General features: G+C 40.8%; 1 protein-coding gene across 3 annotated transcripts in view; it reads right to left on the bottom strand.

Moving 5' to 3' along the window:
• Positions 1 to 19,650, bottom strand: part of Rapgef5 (Rap guanine nucleotide exchange factor (GEF) 5) — a 243,212-nt gene that overhangs the window by 92,517 nt on the left and 131,045 nt on the right. For all 3 annotated transcript variants that reach the window (NM_175930.6, NM_001373989.1, XM_030246682.1), the window contains one exon: positions 8,818 to 8,943. In NM_175930.6, the coding sequence (NP_787126.3) occupies positions 8,818 to 8,943 (126 nt within the window). The remainder of the gene's footprint in view (positions 1 to 8,817; positions 8,944 to 19,650) is intronic.

The following is a 19,650-nucleotide window of genomic DNA, read 5'->3' as shown; positions in this document are numbered from 1 at the left end:
CTTGACTTTGTTCACTTCGTTGCAAACTAATGTATAATAAATGAGCACATCCACAGAATTTTGCTTCTCCACCTTTGGTTGGAAGGAAACAATGGGGATGAGACCCCAAAATCTATTCCTGATAAGCCTAAGCACCACAGCACTGACTTTTAAAGACCTGAATAATATCTTTTCGTTTTCAATAACAGTAGACAATTTTTTTTAAGTCAAAAAGACAAGGCCAGGGGAAGAAGCTTGGTTGGAAAGTGCCTACCTAACATGCCCGATACCCTAGCTCTATCCCCAGCACCTCAGAGGACGGTGTGCAATGATACACACCTGGAATTCTAGCGCTGAGGAGGAGGTGGTGGAGGATCCAAAGCTCAAGGTTCAAATGTGTGTGAGGCCAGCCTAGGACATAGGATGCTCTCTCTTAAAACATGAGCAGAACTGAACCAAACAGAAAGTTAGAGACAAAAGTTTTCATGGAATGGCAAATAGGAACATAATCTCATTTTAAGACAAGTATGGGTATTTAGCATGGCTTATTAGAAAAATGCGTACTGTACACTTGCCCGCAGTCTGTTAGGCTCTGTTAGGATATTTTAACACTCCTCTATTTTTGTTACCTTAACACAACATTCAGGGCTGCTAGATACCAGATGGGATTTTTTTCCTTCCTACCCACTTCCCACCATGGGAGGAAAAGGGATTTTTTTTTTTTAATTCTACATGAAAATCTTTTGTAAATTCCCTTTCTTCTTCTTTTTCAACTTAAGTATCAGAATCACTTTAGATCAGGAAACTTTGTCTGAATCCATATCAAACAGACAGAGTAAGGTGCACTTACGTGAGTGCGAGCCAGGCAGTCATCGACAGAAGCTTCCTCACACTAAGCTACATGTCGGCTCACGACTGGATTTTACAAAGCCATGGCTGTATACAAGTAAAGATTAGTGGGGATTCAGTGGTGTATCTTTTCAGGGAAAAGATAATAAATGGAAACAGTGCCATAAGTAGACATTCTATCTTCTCTGGAACTGAAGACCCCAGAGCTGAACTTAAATGTACATGGTGCTTACAGCCTTATGCAAAACAAGAGTGAAGACCATGGGAGAGGAGTCAGAAAGCAAGCTTTATAAGTAGTGGCTGTGATCCATCCATCAACATCAAACGCACCCCCACCCTCAGAAGGGGAATCTCAAATGCTAAACACAATGATCTCTCTCACAAATCTTCACAAGACCTTAGTGTTCTCCCCAGTCTTGTGTTCTAAGATCAGTATCAATGTTACTATAAACACTAGACTAAACTCACATGGTCTTACACCCTCAGACCTTTGTCACCTGGTCCTCCTACCAAGAACAGGATGCTGTGGCCACTTGACTACTCATACAGTTGCTATGTTCTCTCAGGCCATCACACTTATCTTTCCTCTCTCTACATGCCCAGCGCTCCTTATCTCTCTATTCTTCCAACCACTTACATTCTGCCTTCTCCTTGGGGAGTTCCACTTACATTCTGCCTTCTCCTTGGGGAAGTCTGTGTACTTTTCTTGACAAGACTTGAAGTTTCTATTCATAGTCTTCACCTACCTGCAATCCCACCTCCCACATGGGTAACTGAACTTAGTCTTGGATTCCCTGGTAGAGCAACAGCAATACAAGGGGAATTATGTCTGGACAGCTCCCTGGGAGGGAGGCACATCATCAGTTGGTGTCCCCACCTCTCTATTCTTCCATAGCTCTTCTTTTCCATTCTTCACTGATGCATGATTCTTAAAGAACCTCCATCTGCTGGGGTATCTTTTCCATAACAATCTGTCTCCACGTATCTGCTATACACCTAAATAAAACCAGTCTACCAAGGAGTTATAGTGTTACTTGTCCAGACAACAGCTGATAAAGTATTGACATAGTTATATTAGTTTAGATCACTCATGCATGGAAGTAGAGAAGAAAAGCATTAGAGTGTAGCCAAGGTTCTAGAAAGAGCTACCATGAGAGTGGGGGCAAGGGAGACAATAGCCAAGAAAAAAAAAAAAGAACTGGTTTCCAATATATCATTTTAATTATTTCCTAGCCATGGTGGAGATAATGTGGCTATTTTAGTTTAGAAGAAACTAATAAACTTAGGGAACACTTGTACAGACGGAAACAAGATTCTTTGACAACAAGAGTTTGAGAAATCAAACTGAGCCAGGATTCACTTTCTCATCTGCGCTTTCAAAATAAAAGTGAACATATTCAGAAAAAAAACCCACATAATAACAAAGTTCTCTTTCTTAAAAACACTGAAGCTAATTTAAAGGCGGGAGAGGGGAGGGCAGGATTTGCAATGGGCTTCGTCTGAGAACCCAAAACAACAGTTAATGAGCAGATGGCTCCACCAGACAGCACGAAGCAGCCCTGAGACACACTGGTAGTCTAGCTGCCATTTGGAGGGAGAAAAACAAAGTCTAGAATTCCAGGAGCACACAGAGTGAACCAAGCTTGTAAGCCTTGTTCCTAAATGGGTGGAAGAAAATGACTCTGAAAACTGTGTTTGCTGGGTAATGGCTCCCATTCTCGAGTGGAATTACTGAGACTTCATTAAACACTGTCTTGAAAGAGCTGTGTTCCTTATGTTTAAAGCTATATGCTCAAATATTTTTAGATTTAAAATCTAGATTAAAAACTTCTTGTGAGCAAAAATTACCATCTCCTACCATTGGTGTTCCTTTGAGACCAGATGGACACTGATTCGAAATGGACCAAAATAATTTACTCAAGGAAGCCCCCTTTTCTATGAAAAGATAGCTTTAATACTAACCCAAACCCAAACTCAAGATTTTGTTATCAAGAAAAGTAACGTGATTTCAGTGTGGTGACTTCTGTTTTATAAATGGGCAGCTTAAGGTCTTGAGAATTCACTATTACATCCGATTTTCGGCGTTCAATATAAACAATGATGCTAGAAATTTCTATTCATATTTAAATAGTTTGGGGGTTAAATCATTTTAATGGAAAACTTTTAATGGGATGGGATTTGGAATTATTCTTATCTAGATGTATAGTACAAATTTGAATATAAACTGTATAACAACAACAACAAAACCCTTTTATATAGAGTAAAAACATTTCCACCCTACATGTAGCCCTACTCTTTAAATAAAACAAAGTCATAGGAACAAAGTTTGGGTATGTAAACTATGGGTGACAGCAGTCGGATATTCTAAACCACTTCTCAGCAATCCTTAAACAAGGAGCCCCTTTGACGTCTGTAGAATTCCAGGATGAGGCTGCAGGAAACAGGGAAGAGGAAATTCCTGTCCAGAGGGAGTGATAGGCAGCTTTCCCTGGGGTAGGCAGCAGTACATGCCAAGATTCAGTTTCAGCATGAGCCAAGTCCCCTTCCCACCCATATCTCATGAGTGAATTGGAGAAGGGGAAGGAAGTAGGGTGGGTCCTCAGACTTAACAAAGGAACTGAAGAAAACCGGGTGGGAAGAGGCAGGGTGGAGACAAAACCCCTCAGGAAAGTCCTGCCGAACAATTGCTTACATACACATTCTACTAATGGACACTGGGGAGTCAGTATGTACTGCTGCTGGTTAGCTAATGCGCAGTGTCATGTCCACAGAGCATAAGGAGAAACATTTTCATTTCAAGAAAAACAGTTTCAGTTTTCTGGTCAACACTACACCTATCTTCCAGAAAATCACACCCACATCTATGCAAAAATGTCAAGATACCTGTTTTACTGATGCTAAAATGTGAAGAGTACCAAGTACCCCAGGCTTTCCTTGTCTTGCCTCCCCATCTCCCTAAGGTGTCTTTGCATTACTGTATCCCCTTCCACCAGGGATGCTGGTCTCATTCATTCTTCCTTCTCTTTCTCCTTCTCCTCCTCAGAGAAACCAGGACTCATGTCATCTTAGGTTCCTCTCTCCTGTGTGTCCTTACTTCAGTGACAAGGGGTTTGGGAATATGTACACCAGAATTCATCCAGCCTAACTCTACCTAGTCACCATCAGCCTCAGCTTCCCAACTGGACAGACTGGAATAGTCTTCAATTAGAATTGTTTAAATCCAACTCAAACTTACTTTTAAAATTTTAAAACAAGGTCAAATTGTATCTCTGCTATAGGAAAGGTTCCAGTGTCCCCAGCCGTAAATCCCCCTCCTCATACAAGTTTATCACTTTGGGTCCTCAATGCGACTATCCTGTGGAGGTTTCTTTTAATGGCTTTTCTTCACAACTAGATTAACTTCTTGAGGAACAGGAGCCAGCACAGTTATTCTAAATTCACCATGGTATCAACATAAGTAAAAGTTTAGTGAATGAATGAATAGGAAGAGAACATTCTAGAATGACAGTATTAGTCAGACTAACTCAGAAGACATAGGTCAAAAGAGCAAGCCTAACATTAATAGTGACCTTTTCTGAACTAAGCAGGATAGTGTTCCAGCAAATAGCAGCATTTGGGCAAATGACCAATTAATTTGGGCATAACCAGAGTTGCTCTCTGCTAGAGATATTTCAAGGGGATTGTTCTGGAAAAAAAAGACCAACAACAACAACAAAAAGAAACTTCTATGTGGTCTCTATACCATTAGCCAGCTAACAACTCATAAACCAGATATGCTTTAAGATCCAAGACAATTTCAGCATAACCCAGGGAAACAGAGCAAAGCCAATGCAATGGCCTATGTGGTTTGGGGACAACGTCCCAAAGGGAATAACCATTCTCGTGATAAACAGAGCATCATGGCCAAGCATGTTGGTGCAGATCTATAATCCCAGCCGCACAGAGATAGGACTGGAGGACCATAAATCTAAAGCCACACAGAGCCATATAGTGAGATCTGTCTCAAAAGACAAATGTAAACAGAAAAACAACAAAACATACTCATTTCTATGCTGTATTCAAGAAACAACCAGTACTCAAAAATTATTGAATATAAAGAAGAACGTGCATCCTCAATTATGAATCACCCAGCTCTGTCACTTCATGCCTAAACCGTTCCTAACATCTACCGCCTTCTCAGTTCCCACAGGCTAGCACCTCTTGTCCGACTAACTACAACAGCTTTGTAAGATTCTTGCCAACACTTCCCTCTTCCTCACCCTGCTATTCCTCTGAACTGAAGCCAGAGAGGCCTGACAAAGCCCACGACTGCCCATGTTACTTATCTTCTTTGATGCTCTCCTTTGCCAAAAAGACAAGTCCAAACTCACTGGGGAGGCTTACTTCGTCTTTCACAACTGCATTTTAGCTTTCCTTCCAGCCCACCTGTTCCATTCCTCATGAATCACCAATAGCTGGTTCCTCTGCCTAAAATGTTCTTCCCTGCTACGTCCTTCTCTCTGAAAACCAGTCATCCTACAAGGTCAAGTGCAAAATTCCTGTTCACCCCTTTCCTCTACTGACACAACCACAGAATTAAGACTCACAAATTCTATGCCTACATAAGAGGTTCATTTTTTTCAAAGAGTTCATGATTGAATGTTAATTCTCCCATCAAAATGTTTAGAAGATACTGTCCTATTTTTGCCCTCTTGTTTAAGCCTCCACATACTCATTTTCAACACCTAGAAATGAGTGCTGCACAATTTTGCCTATAGCTAGTTAACAGAACATAGTTATGCCAAATGATTCCTAAGAAACATGATAATTGCAATTCTAAATTTTTCTTCCTGCAACTCCCTGGCATAATCACATAGTGAGACATTTTTATGATTTCATGAATTTATAATCATAGCATTTGTCAGTTCAAGAAAATACTAAAAACGTCCACTCAGCAAAGTTTAGAGCTAAGATGAAAAGGTGGACCATCCAGAGACTGCCCTACCCCTGGTGTCCATCCCATAATCAGCCACCAAACACAGACACTATTGCATACACCAGCAAGATTTTGCTGAAAGGACCCTGATATAGCTGTCTCCTCTGAGGCTTTGCCAGTGCCTGGCAAATACAGAAGTGGATGCTCACAGTCATCTATAGGATGGAACACAGGTCCCCCAATGTAGGAGCTAGAGAAAGTACCCAAGAGCTGAAGGGGTCTGCAACCCTATAGGTGGAACAACAATATGAACTAATTAGTACCCCCCAGAACTCGTGACTCTAGCTGCATATGTAGCAGAAGATGGCCTAATTGGTCATCATTGGGAAGAGAGGACCCTTGGTTTAGCAAACTTTATATGCCCCAGTACAGGAGAAAGCCAGGGCCAAGAAGTGGGAGTGAGTGGGTAGGGGAGCAGGGAGGGTGGGGGTGGGGGGGCAGGGTATAGGGGACTTTTGGGATAGCATTTGAAATGTAAATGAAGAAAACATCCAATAAAAAAAAAAGAAAACAACAACAACAAAGTCCACTCAGAAGGCTCTAATCCCCTTCAATTTGTAATAGGCCACTAAGAGTAACAAGGGCTTTGCTTTGCTAACTATGCCATGCATAGCAGTTATCCTTCAAAGTTACTTTCCTATTTGGACACATGCTCATGAGAGGGATGTTCTGGAACTGGAGAACAGGGCAGAGTGAAAACAATAATCCAATAGACAGTTGGGATTCTAACTTAAATGTTGCCATTATTTACTTTGCTAGCTTCAGCCAGGAAAGGTAGATGAGATTTTAAAATGACAAAGGAAAGGAACCCCGTGCACAGCGGCAGGGCTGGGTCATTACTGTGGAATAAGGAGAGCAAGCAGCAGACTTGGGCTGACATTGCTGAACTGCAGTTTCCTCTGGGGCTGTGTGCTTTAACTGAGCTTCCCTGAGCAGGAGCAGAGGCCTGGGGTTGCAAACTAAAACTCATGAGCACTCAACTTAGCAAAAGTATTGTTTCAACAGATTCTCAAGATACGAGAGGTTAAAATACGGGCAGAAGGCTTGGGGTTTTAGATAATGATTGTAAAAATATCCAGGCGCCTAATATGCAGACATTCCTTTATGAAAAGGTGCATCAGTTTCAGCTCGGTTACTGACTGGCTCAAGTGGGGTCATCCTGCAGATGGAGAGTTAAGCTGGACGGGAAAGTCTGTGTAGGGAAAGGCGTAATTCCAATGTTTGTTTAAACATTTTCCCTCTTAGATGCAAACATCAATCACACGGCATTCATGCAAGAACTAAAACTTCAAAAGGTTTAAAGGCAGCAGCAGCAACAACAACAACAACAAAATAATCATAAGCCAAACTGCAAATCTTCACACTTGAAATTTCTTGATCCTTTAAAAACCTTACCAGTGACTAGCATTAGCTTCAGATTTCTACATTTTGGGGGAAATCTCAATCTCACTAGCTGTAACTATAGTGTTCTGTATATTAATAATTACAAAACAAAGGCAACACAGGTGTCCTGTGAACAGCACACAGAGTTCTGCATAGTTCCTGCAGAATGAGACTCTACCATTTTTCTTTGAACAACTCTGCCCGATTTTGAGTTGTCACCAGTTCAATGCATCTGATTTGCAATCATCCATAAGATACAGCATTCATTTAAAGGACTACTAGGAAGGCAGAACACCAGCAATTGCACTATGATATGTTTTCACACTGTCAACAGACTCATGATGCATTTTGAAATAAAAAGGCACAAGAAAGCTGCTAGTCTCCTAATTAAAATGAATCTAAAGGAATAGAAGCTTAAGAAGTTAATTGAAGCTACATATTAAAATATATAAATATCCCAAGGGTATGACTAGGTAAGGATTAGGCTGCGACACAGGCAAACTATGAAAAGCAAAGGATGCTTTTAACACCTTAAAAAAGTACTTGGACTTCTTGGTAATACCCAGCAAATGGCAGATGCTGAATCTTCCAACTATAAAGCCAACAGGTAGCCCTACAACATTTCAATCTCAAGGCTCTGAAATTATCTTTATCATTCCTTCTACTTGAGATACCAGTCCTTACAGTGCTAAGCTGCCAAACTATTAAAAATATTCCATGTTAACAAGCTGAACAACTAGCCATGGAGGTCCCAAGCCATTGCTTGCTCAGGAAAACCCTGTCACACTTGTATCGACGGACCTGTGGCTGAAAAAGCAAATAGCAGTTTCTTCTCCCCTGGCAGAGTTTGAAAATGTGGGGGAAAAAAAGTTATAGCCAGAGAACCAGAGAAAGACAGAGAACTGATCTCCTTTGTGAGCAGTCCTGGACGGCAAGAGTGAAGTCTTACAAATAACAATCAGAGGATCACAATATGTGGCAAGAGAAAGCAGCTACATTGTCTTCCTAGCCTGAGGGCAGCATTCTCAGCTCTAAGGCTCCAGCTGAATAACGGCTTTGAGGGGACTAAGCAGCTCGTTCCCCACCCCCCCACCCCCCAACCCGGGTTTCACTGTATCCACACAATATCACTCTTGTTGGAACATAGCATTCAGAAGCCACTGGGAAGTCTCCATCCGACCCACCCTCAGTGAGAGCGGCTATAATCTGTTTTTCTGTCCTTATCTATTTCTAGAGACCCAGGGTAACATTCTTTTGGAGATGAGACCCATGACCAAGATGAACACAAAAATACATCAGCACATTCGTTTAAAAAAATTATATTCTCTGTACTATGTAATGGAACAAGGTTTCCAGTGTAAGACCAGGAAGCTCACTATTATGATAGATATGCATGCATTCGTAGTTAAGTTTTTATATAACTTACTTCTGAGAGGAGCTTTCCTACAAACCTAGTCCCCAAATCACTAGATTAAGAGTTCAGAGCATCTACTGTCTTTATAGTAAGAAGGATGCTTTACAAAGGCCAAATCCTAAACAACCACAATAAAATATTTGTGCCTTCATATATACAGCCAAGCAGAATCATTTTCCAGCCATTAGACCCACATCCCCAGGAGGAAAGGGCTTACCTGTTCCAACTTCTCCGATTCTTTTTTTTCTGTCTGTAAAAACTGACAGTTTTCTCTTGCCAGCTTGTGGACCAGCTCAATACGTCCGATATCATCTCTCTCTTGAAGCTTGCACATCACCCCAGCCTTCAGAGTTGGAGAAAATGCGAAGAGATACTTAAATCCACAGTCCCAGGACATGACACCACCACAAAGTTCACCTTATAATAAGCACATTTTAACTGTGACCTGAATTAAATCATGGCCTTCGTAAAAGATTTTTGCCTCTCCAAAGTTAAATCTGTGTTATTTTAATGCAGAGCGATACCATGCTAGAGACTTCAGATTGAGAGCATGTATCAGTCTACTTTAAGAGCTGGAAGGGCAAACTAAATCATTTGCTACTACGTGTGCGCCTGATATGCTGGCATTTGTTTGTTCCTGACAGCCTGTTTCCTGTTACATAAGCAAAGGCTAGCAAAAGGTTAAAAATTCATGGGAAAGTTAGCCAGGAACCATTCTGGCAAAAAGGGTGAAGTGATACTGAGTCCTAAAAATAACAGTCTACAACTTCCCAATTCTTTAGCCGGAGTGGATCATTCCATGGACAAATACAGTTAGCAAGAAAGTTATGGGATAAACTTTTTTCACAACTGGAAAATTACTATGAGGACATAAGTAAAAGCATTCGTGAGCCTTTAGAAACAATTCACTAAGCATCACACATTTCTTTATATATTGAGTTCTTAAGCAGGAATAATATAGGAAGATGGTGACTCGTTTAGAACAGGAAAAAAAAGAGGCTATTCTAACACAGAGACTATAAACTATTTCTACTCAAGTCCTTTCTCAAATGGTTCACACAGACAAACTGAGGCATGATCTAATAAAGAAACCTGAAGCTAACTTGGCAAAATTAGTCAAAACCATTGAATCTTTATTTACCCAATATAACCTACAGGATTTGAATATACTCAGCAATGTGACCAAATATGGGAAGGGGATTTGTGAGAGCTCCCAAGTTTCATGGTCTTAGCAGTTTGTATGAAAGTCACCCCCACATTGCTGAGTGGGTATCACAGAAATACAACCAGACATGCAAAACAACAACTACAACTTTATTTCCAAAGGCTCAGAAGAAAGAAAATTCTCCAAGTAGCCATCACAGACCCCTAGGGGGTAGCGTGCAGAATTCTCCCACTAAAGTGTATGGCTTGTGCTTATAACATTCCTCATGAGTGGCGTTTTAGTTTCTTTCCTAAGTTGCCTTGCACAAGGACCTCATCTTATCTTAAGACATCCTGTACACTGGTGGAAAGCCAGAACTGCTGGAAAGTCCCGTACAACCCCAGAAGTTATTTAATGTCAATCCATGACCATAGTTTTCCCTTTTAAAGCAACTGGAACAAGGGCTATCCCTTATCCAACAACACAATCTTTCTAGTATTAAACATACATACTTATTGCAACATCACTTAATATTTTCGAGATACATATCTCTGGGTGTCTATTTTATTTTATACATTGTTCAATAGACTTTGAAAACCACCCACTTAAATCCTAGAGCTATAGGATTAAACTCCTCGAAGTCCCTCACATACCTCCAGTTTGCACTCAACAGAGGTTATAACACAAACACACACACACACACACACACACACACACACACACACACACAAACACATACATGAGAGAGAGAGACAGAGACAGAAACAGAGAGACAGACACAGAGAAAGAGATAACAGAGGCAAGAAAGAGACAGACAGAGAGACAGGAGAAAGAGAAACAGACACACAGAGATACAGAGGAAGAAACAGAGAGACACACAGAGAGAGACACACACAGAGATACAGAGAAAGAGACACACACACAAAGAGACAGAGGAAGAGACAGAGACACAGAGAGATACAAAGAGACAAATAGAGAGACACACACGCACAGAGAGAGAGAGAGAGAGAGAGAGAGAGAGAGAGAGAGAGAGGTGGTATATGACAGGAAAGAAAAATAAAGTGTAAGGGGGGGGACAGAGCAATAATTAGAGGTCACCTCTGAACCTGGAGATTTTCTAATAAGATGGCATTTGAATAGAAACCTAAAAGAAGCAAAGAAAAGATGGTGTCAACCCCCAAAGGAAGAGTATGTTACCCAGAGAACAAAGATCCCCAGGGTTGGTGTACTTGGCATGCTGAAGGACCAAGAAGGGAATATCATCATGGTATGACAGACCAGTCAGGGGATAACTGGTGAGACCGTCAGAGAGGTGCAGGGTCAAATCAAAAAGCTTTCTTACAGGCTATGTAAAGAGTTCATAGTCCTAAATGGGGTGTCTGTAACAAGTCTATTTCCTCAGGGTTCAGGGAACTCTGTGGATGAGGACGCAGAAAGATTGTAAGAATGCAATGATAAGAAGCAAAGTCTTCTAAACACACATCTACCAACTCAGATTGTGGCAGCATGCACAGGGCCAGCAAGGGTCTGCACAGATGGGGCTCCACCACTGAGAGAAGTGGAAACAGGCCCCCATCCCTAACTCAAAAGCCATCTGCAGTTGATAATCACTTGCAAATGAAAAACTGGTTCTCTTCAATGGAGTCTCGCTGGGTAGACTAACCTCTCTTTACAGGCAGGCCTCAAGCCCAGCAGTAGATGGCCAACACAAACTGGACTCAATGGATCTTTGAGGATTCTCTGTCCTATAATGTTTTGTTATGACAGTATTTTTTAAAACTTTCAGGTCCTTTGCATGTGTATGTGTATGTGTGTAGGCTCCAGTTTTCTTTTCTTTTCTTTTCTTTTCTTTTCTTTTCTTTTCTTTTCTTTCTTTCTTTCTTTTTTTTTTTTTTTTGAGAATCCGGCATGTACATATGTGTGTCTCTGCATCTACACGTGCTTTTTCTTTGGATTTTTCTTGTGTTTGTTTTGTCTTACTCTGGTTGCTTGGTTTTGTTTTATATTATTATTATTAATTATTATTATTATTATTATTATTATTATTATTATTATTTAGATGCCTGGGTTTTTGTTGTTGTTGTTGTTGTTGTTGTTGTTTTTGTTTTCTAAACAGGGTTTCTCTGTGTAGTCGTGACTGTCCTGGAAGTTGCTCTGTACCAGCTGTCCTCAGACTCATGAGATCACCTGCTTCCACCTCCCAGTGCTGGGATTGAAAGCATACACCACTACCACCCACCTGGTTGCCTGTTTGGTTTTTAACAAGAGACAGAAAGAGTGTGAATTCAGATGGGAGGGGCTGAGGGGAGGATCTTGGAGGAGTTAGGGGGTGGTGCTGTGATCAGAATATATCATATGAAAAAAAATCATTTTCAAGAAAAGAGAAATGAAAAAATAAAAATAAAATAAAATATAACCCTGTATGACTATAGATGGCACTAATTTTATATATATATATATATATATATATATCCAAAGTAAGGATAATATATTTTGAAAGTCTCTATCATAAATAAATAAATTTTAAATAAATATATGTTCATCCTGATTTCAACTTATAGAATGTATAAACACATTGAAATATCACATGGTATGTATCTAATTTAGATAGATAGATAGATGATAGATAAAATTAACTATAAAGATCCATATAGCAATGACCTGATGAACTGGATTTTCTGTTCTTTGGAGGAATCGAGTTGGGCATTGGCCATTTAGCATCTTATATTAACAGGGCAACATTGCTTTTAATTAAAAAAAAAACCCACAAATACACAGAAGTCACAGAATATACATTTTAGTTTAATAGCGAGAGTTATAATAATTAGTCTTCATAAAAATGAACTATGCTACTTCTTAAAATTATGTTTCTTAGTTAAGATATGAGCTAATAGGCAGTCAAGAAAACTGGCCCTGCCCCTCATCAGCTGCAGCACTCAGGAGACTGAGCCCTGCACCTAATCTGTGCAACACAGTGGAGTTAACTCTAATGGCAAAGGCACAGGTGAGCCAAACTCCAGCAAGGGAAAGCTAGAGAGCTGGCTGGGCCCCTTGTGGGCTGCAGCAATTGGGAGAGTGGGACCCATGCCGTGACTGAGCAGCGGGTGAGAGTGAGCCAACCCTGAGGGAATGAGAGCTGGAGAGCAGGAATGCAGACCGTGCCTCCTGCTGATGGCAGGCAGCATTGGGCGGTCTAGGCAGAGCAGTGTCAGAGAACTCGCCCTGGTGGTGCAGATAAAACAGAGCCAGCAGGCTGACCATCTCAGCTATCAACCAGGCCCAGATCCAGGGCTCTGAATTGGCCTACCCCCAAATCTATATTATTGGTGAACAGCTGGGATATGTGTAATGGCCAGTTCTGCTGATCCAAACCTGCAGGATCTCCATGACACCAGGCAACAACAGAATAGCCAGGAGGAGTCCCGGTCAGGGTCCAGTATTGATGATGTCACAAAAGTCGGAGACCGAGAACCAGACCAATGACTCAATGCAATGAACATTTGCAAGTGAAGGTGTGTGGACAGAGAGATATATTGTGGGACATACTATGACATACTACAGCTTCCACGATGAGTGTGTGTGTGTGTGTGTGTGTGTGTGTGTGTGTGTGTGTGTGTGTGTGTGTGTTTTATCTTAGGGGGAAGTTTACAAGAGTGAAGGGTGGCCATGAGGGGAGATGAGTGGAACTAAGGTGCATGATGTGACACTCACAAAGAATCAATAAAAGTTGTTAAGAGAGAGAGAGAGAGAGAGAGAGAGAGAGAGAGAGAGAGATGAGCCGATGATATTTTATCAGGTATGTTTTAAAAATACTTACATTAAGTATTAACTAATCTGCAAAACAATGAGTGATATTAAAATACATGACAGCGCTTTGCCTACAGACAAAAGTTTGGATTCTTGTTCTGAACAAGATGAAACTCTTGGGAATGGTTAGAGAGGAGAATGATCACAGATGATGTGTGCAGGAAAGGATGAAGTAGTTGGGACAAGAAGAACATGAAGGAGACGGACTGTCTTTCACACAGGATGTGTCTCAGAGCTTCAGGCAGCAGAAGAGATGAAAAGACTTGATGGGTGTCTAGAAGCATTTCCAAAGCAATGTCAGAAGATGCTGTTTGGGCATTCCCCAAGAATTTGTAAATATTAGTGTCGTGTGAAAGGAAGGTACCTACTCAAAGTCCCAGTAGCGATGGGGATGGCAGTCCGTAGGCTTGGAAGCAAAGACAAGGGTTGGGGTGAGATGTTGGGATCATCCAGAGTATAGATAGCATTGCTCTGGTTTGTATGAATGCAAGATATAAATCAAAGAGCTGAATACAATGTTTAGAAATGGGAAGGTGCAGTGAATCACAGGGAAACAGGAAGACTGAGCAGTTCCTGGGACAGATGGAGAACTAAAGGGGTTTCCACAGGTGAGGTAGCAATCAGCCAGTACACTGCCCGAGTATGAGGTAAGAAAGATGCTTCCAAATAACTATCAATTCAACAAAGATAATTTGCGACTTTGAGGAGAGGACTCTCCTCTCGAGGTGGGCAGGGGACAGCTTCACTAGCCTGCAGCCATCAGAGAAGCCCAAGGATGCTATGACAGACTGGCCCCAGCTGGAGCAGAATGAGAGCAGGAATTCTGGTGGCTTGATGTAGCAGAGATGAGGGGTACTTCATTTTATTTATCTATGTTAGAAATCATCAACCACACAGGGAAATCTGATCATACGGGGGGGGGGGGGGGAGAGAATGCAAGTGAGCACATTTTCAAGATTAATACTCTTGAGTATTGAAAAGAAAACAAGACAGGAATATAAATATCAGTGCTCCAACCACTGGAACAACAGGCAGCTTGCAGGTAGGCTGGGAGAGTCTGATGGTGACAACTCATGGAGATTCTTTGGCATGTTTTCCCCAGAAGTTATTAAGAGTAAGAATTGGGAAGAAGATGGTGGTAGTCTGAGAAACCATGGCACACAGCAGACATCTAAGTGGCTAGTGTTAGCAAAATTCTCATACCAGGCCAGACAGTAAAATACCTCAAGCTTTCTGTTACAAGTACTGGGCTCTGCAAGCCAAACCCTGGAGCAGCAAAGGGTGGTGGGTAAGCAGATGGAATAGGCTATGTCTAATAACACTTTCATACAGACACAAGCAGGGGGCTGAAGGTATCTCCTGGCCTCGGATACTGGGTTGCAGAAGTCCAGTGATGCTCTAGACCAGTGTTTTTCAACCTTCCTAATGCTGTGACCTTTTAACATGGTTCCTCATGTTGTGGTGACACCCCCACCCCCACCCCCACCAAATTATTTCATTGCTGCTTCATGATTCTAGTTTTCATTCTGTTATAAATCATATTGAAAATATATGATATGCAGGATATCTGACATGTGACCCACGGGTTGAGAAGCACTGATATAGAACGTCACTGTGGCCCACTTGAATTTTCCTTTTAAATCCTTTATCATCCTAACCTTCCTCCTAAGGGCATGGTTCTTGTTTGCCAAAATTTTAATGGTCCCTATAACCTGAAATGATGCTAAATAAATGGAGCAATCATGAAGATGTGTTTTTAGTCAGTGCAAGAGAGGACAGAAGGGGACAAATATCATCAAGCACCTTGTGGGGCTATTTCTATTTGCAAATAATCAGCCTTCTTTAAATATTATATTTCTTAAAGTGGTAATTGTCTGGTTTCTGGAGAATTCCTCTATGCTTACATCTGAGACTTCTTTCTAGTCCATGCTGCCCTCAGTGATGCACTGTCTTCTGCTGAAGGGGATATGCTAGCACCCCATAAAGCCTCAGACAGACTCCATGGTAATACATCTTCCTCTTCGTGATGTCTCTCTCCTTCCTTTTCTCTTGCTCCCAGTGTGGCCCTCTGAGTACCAGGGGGAGTGTGTGTGTGTGAGGATCAGGCAGAGCAGGAGCCAGCTGGAAGCACCAGGAACTAATAGACAGAACCTGCAAGGGTTCTAATCCAGAGACCATGAGGCCCACACACACACAGCTCTGTAAACAACCGTTACCAGTGTCAGCAACATTGGATAGATGACAAACACTGGCTCTATTTTAGTTTTTATAAAAGCACAAAGAAACTCTTCATCTCATGATGAGGATCCTAAATACAGACCTGTGTGTGTGTGTGTGTGTGTGTGTGTGTGTATGTGTGTGTGTAAGGAAACATTTTTATCTGAGCTAAACATATGGATACATGAATCAAATATTTGCATTTCAAATAACAAATGTTATTACTTTAAAAAGTATGTTTCAGATTAATTTAACTCATACTTATTTCATGTTTTCTAATTAAAGAAGAAATATTGCTGCCTTGATTTTCCAATTTCCATTTATTTTTTTTGAGGTACTAATATTTTCATGAGATAATTCTGAAGAACTCCTTACAAAATAACTACTAGAGGAAAGTTTTCAGAGACGTTTATGGGTAGCCCGTTATTCTGTGGGGGTCTTTTCAGCCTGGAGAGATCACACATCCTCCATGGTTCATAAGATAGTGAACTTGGAAATGCAACATAAAACCAGATGTTCTCTGGGGTCCCTTTCACGGCTCTGTAATTTAGTAATTTAATTCTAGAAACCCATGAATTTATTAATGTATTTTGGGAGCTTTGTTATGGACAAACAGGCAAATAACTGACAGCCCTTGATCTAGACTTTAATATTCATGGTCTATTTAATTTATCTATGTGAAATTAATTATAAACAGTTTACCTAACACCGCTAAGCCAGAAAAAAAGGAAAGGATTAATGTGTAACTGTCAGAAGAATTATTTAAGAGCCTTATTCCAAGGTCTCTTTTGGAAGAAAATAATTCTCTGTAATGTATAATTAAAGCTCTTTGTATGGGTTTTAGTAGGAGCAATGTTACAAATGCCAATGAAAAGTCTGTTTATTCTATAAATGGAGTCATAACGTGTGGGTCCACTCCCTTGGGGCTGAAAATGAAATATGGACAGGATTCTCTTAGGAAAGGATACATGTAGGACAAAAAAGCAATCTTCCCTGTGACAAAGGTGGAAAAAACCAGTTTCACATCTGAAAACAAGAATTGCATTACCTTAACAGTAAAATTCACTTTTATGGGCCTGAAAGATGGCTTAGCAGTAAAAGCATTTGCTGCACTTACATGAGGACCCAAGTTCAAGTGCCCCGTGCTCATGTTAAAAGCCAGGTGTGGCTATGTGCACAACTATGGCCCACCACAGCACTGTGAGGTGAGTGTGCACATACACACACAAACACACATACGCGCACACACACATACATGCACACGAACACGCACTTGCACACATATGCATGCACATACACATGCATTCACACGTGTACATACAGAAGCACACACACACACAGGCATGCACATACACTGGCACACACACACACTCTACCATACACATTCTTTCACACACACAAGTCGCTTTTGCTAAAACAGTAAATCAGTGTAAAAACTGCTATCAAGAGAAGTTAACCAAGTGTTTCATGAGAGCATGTTTGTAATAACAAACTTATACAGCACAAATGCTACTGAACATAAATTCAGCATACACAAATAAATTCTTACTGATTACTGCATAATGCATCTAAGTACATTAAAGATTAAGCTTGGAGGAGAAATTCACTATATAATTTTCTGTCTTTAGGTTTTTGTTCTTGGAGATAAAGGTCTATGGACCCAACAAGAGCCTCAAATTGTCTATCCAGCCACAGATGGCCTTGAACTTCTGATCCTCCTGCCTCCACTTTCCCAGTGTTGAGCTATGCACATCACATCAGTTTATACAGTGTTGGAGGTTGAAGTCAGGACTTCCCGTACGCTAGGCAAGCCGTCTACACAGTGATGTTCTCACCCTTGCTCCCCAGCTTCCTTCCTTCTTTACTCCCTTTTTCCTTTCTTCATTTAATACCCAACTGCCACCTAATTTTGGTAAGATTATCTGCACGTTACAGAAATCAGAAAGACTGTCTTCACAGTGGTTAAAAGCAAACATTTTGGAACAGGCTACCTTGGTCAGAAGCCCAGCCCACTATGTACTAGCTCATATGTAAAGTGGTGGTAAGTCTACCCCTGTAGGACTGGTTTTAAGGTTTTACTACATCATCATCATCTTCATCTTCATCATCATCATTAACAACAACAACAACAACAAAGGGCTCAGAAAAGTGTCCACTGTGTGTATGTGGGGTTGTGGGTTTTAGCACTCACACTGTCACAGAGAAAGAAGAGGGGCCCCAGGAGAATCACCTTCCCCAATGCAAGCAGCTAAAGGAATTCAGGTAGCTTTGTTACAGAAGCAAAATTCTTACTATTCACTTTTTTAAAATTAAGTTTATGTGTACATATCTGTGTGTGGGTATATGCACATGAGTTCAGGTGGCACAGAAGTCAGAATTGGGTAGCTGCTGAGCCATATGTCCAGACTGGAGAGGGAGTTCTTAAACCTTACACTATGCTGCTTGACATTGCATACTAGGATACTGGGTTTCTGAGTTTTTGTTTTCTTGCAGTGTTGCAGATGGAACCCAGGACCTCATGGTAGGCAAGCAGACCATCTCTGAGCTTCATGCCCAGCCTCTGCAGGTGTTTTTACAGGGCTTCATTCTGACCTCGTTAAAAACAGGCATCTCCATTTTATAGAGCTGCAAACCACACATACTAGATAGTGCACGGCACAGTGGGTGCTACCCCTCACCCCACCATACCTGACTCTATCAAACGTATCCTGCTCCTTTTTCAAAAATAAGTAAATGAATAAATAAAACACAACAGAAAACCTATGTAGTAGAATAATGCCCATTTTCTGGCGATGGGTGGATCTTACTCCTTCTATGCCCAAAGATTTCAATAGCTATGAGGCATTCTCCATACTAATATATTTTATCCCGTACTGTGCAGGGGGCATGTCTGCTTGCAGCCTGAAGTATAATTTCAATATAAATTTAACTACAGTATCATTACCATTATAATAAAAGAGTTCATTAAAACATTACAACCTGTACCACCTTGATTGAGAAAAGCTAAAGTGGTTATTCTAACCATAATCAATGGATTTGAGACCTTAAAGGTAAAAGGCAGTCAGGTAACTAGACTGTCTTCAAACACTTCATTTTAATATAAAGTAAATGGTTGTTGACACTGAGGTATCTGATCAAAGTCTTGTCCATTTGTGATTTAGCTCTTAGGGATCAATAACATAGGATCTCTGGCAGCTGACACATAGGTGGCTAAAGTATGTCTGGAAGCTCCTCTCCCACCAGCTTGAAGAAAAGTCCTAAAGGCTTATGTCTGTCTGTCTATTATCTATATACAGAGAGAGGGGTGGGAGGGAGAGAGGAAGAGAGAAGTGGAATCTACATATTATTTTATCTATCTATCTATCATCTATAGATACAGAGAGGGGAAAGAGGGAGAGAAGTAGAATCTATATATAATCTATCTGTCTATTTATCTATCTGTCTGTCTGTCATTATCTATAGATATAGAGAGAAGAAGGAGGGAGGAAGAAGATGTGAAACCTATATATTATCTATCTGTCCATCTCTCTGTCCGTCCATCCATCTATCCATCGATCTATCTATGGAAGCATTCCTTTTCTATCAGTCATTCTGTAGTAGTCACCATTTATCTGAAGAAGATACAGACCAAGATCTCCAGTGAGTCTCTAAACTTACAAACAATACTGAACTCTAATTTTACATACATATGATTTACTTCTGTTCATAAATTAAGCAGAGTAAGAGATTATCAACAGTAACTAATAATGAGAGAACAACTAACTCAATATACTACAATAAAAGTTATACGAATGTGGCCCTTTTGTTTTTCAAAGTGTAATGAAGTCAGTCACCCGTCTGTGATGATGTGAGATGATACAACAGCTATTAGATGAGAAGAGA

Source organism: Mus musculus, chromosome 12, assembly GCF_000001635.26.
Source record: "Mus musculus strain C57BL/6J chromosome 12, GRCm38.p6 C57BL/6J".
NCBI lineage: Eukaryota > Metazoa > Chordata > Mammalia > Rodentia > Muridae > Mus > Mus musculus.
This window is presented reverse-complemented; position numbering and strand designations above follow the sequence as displayed.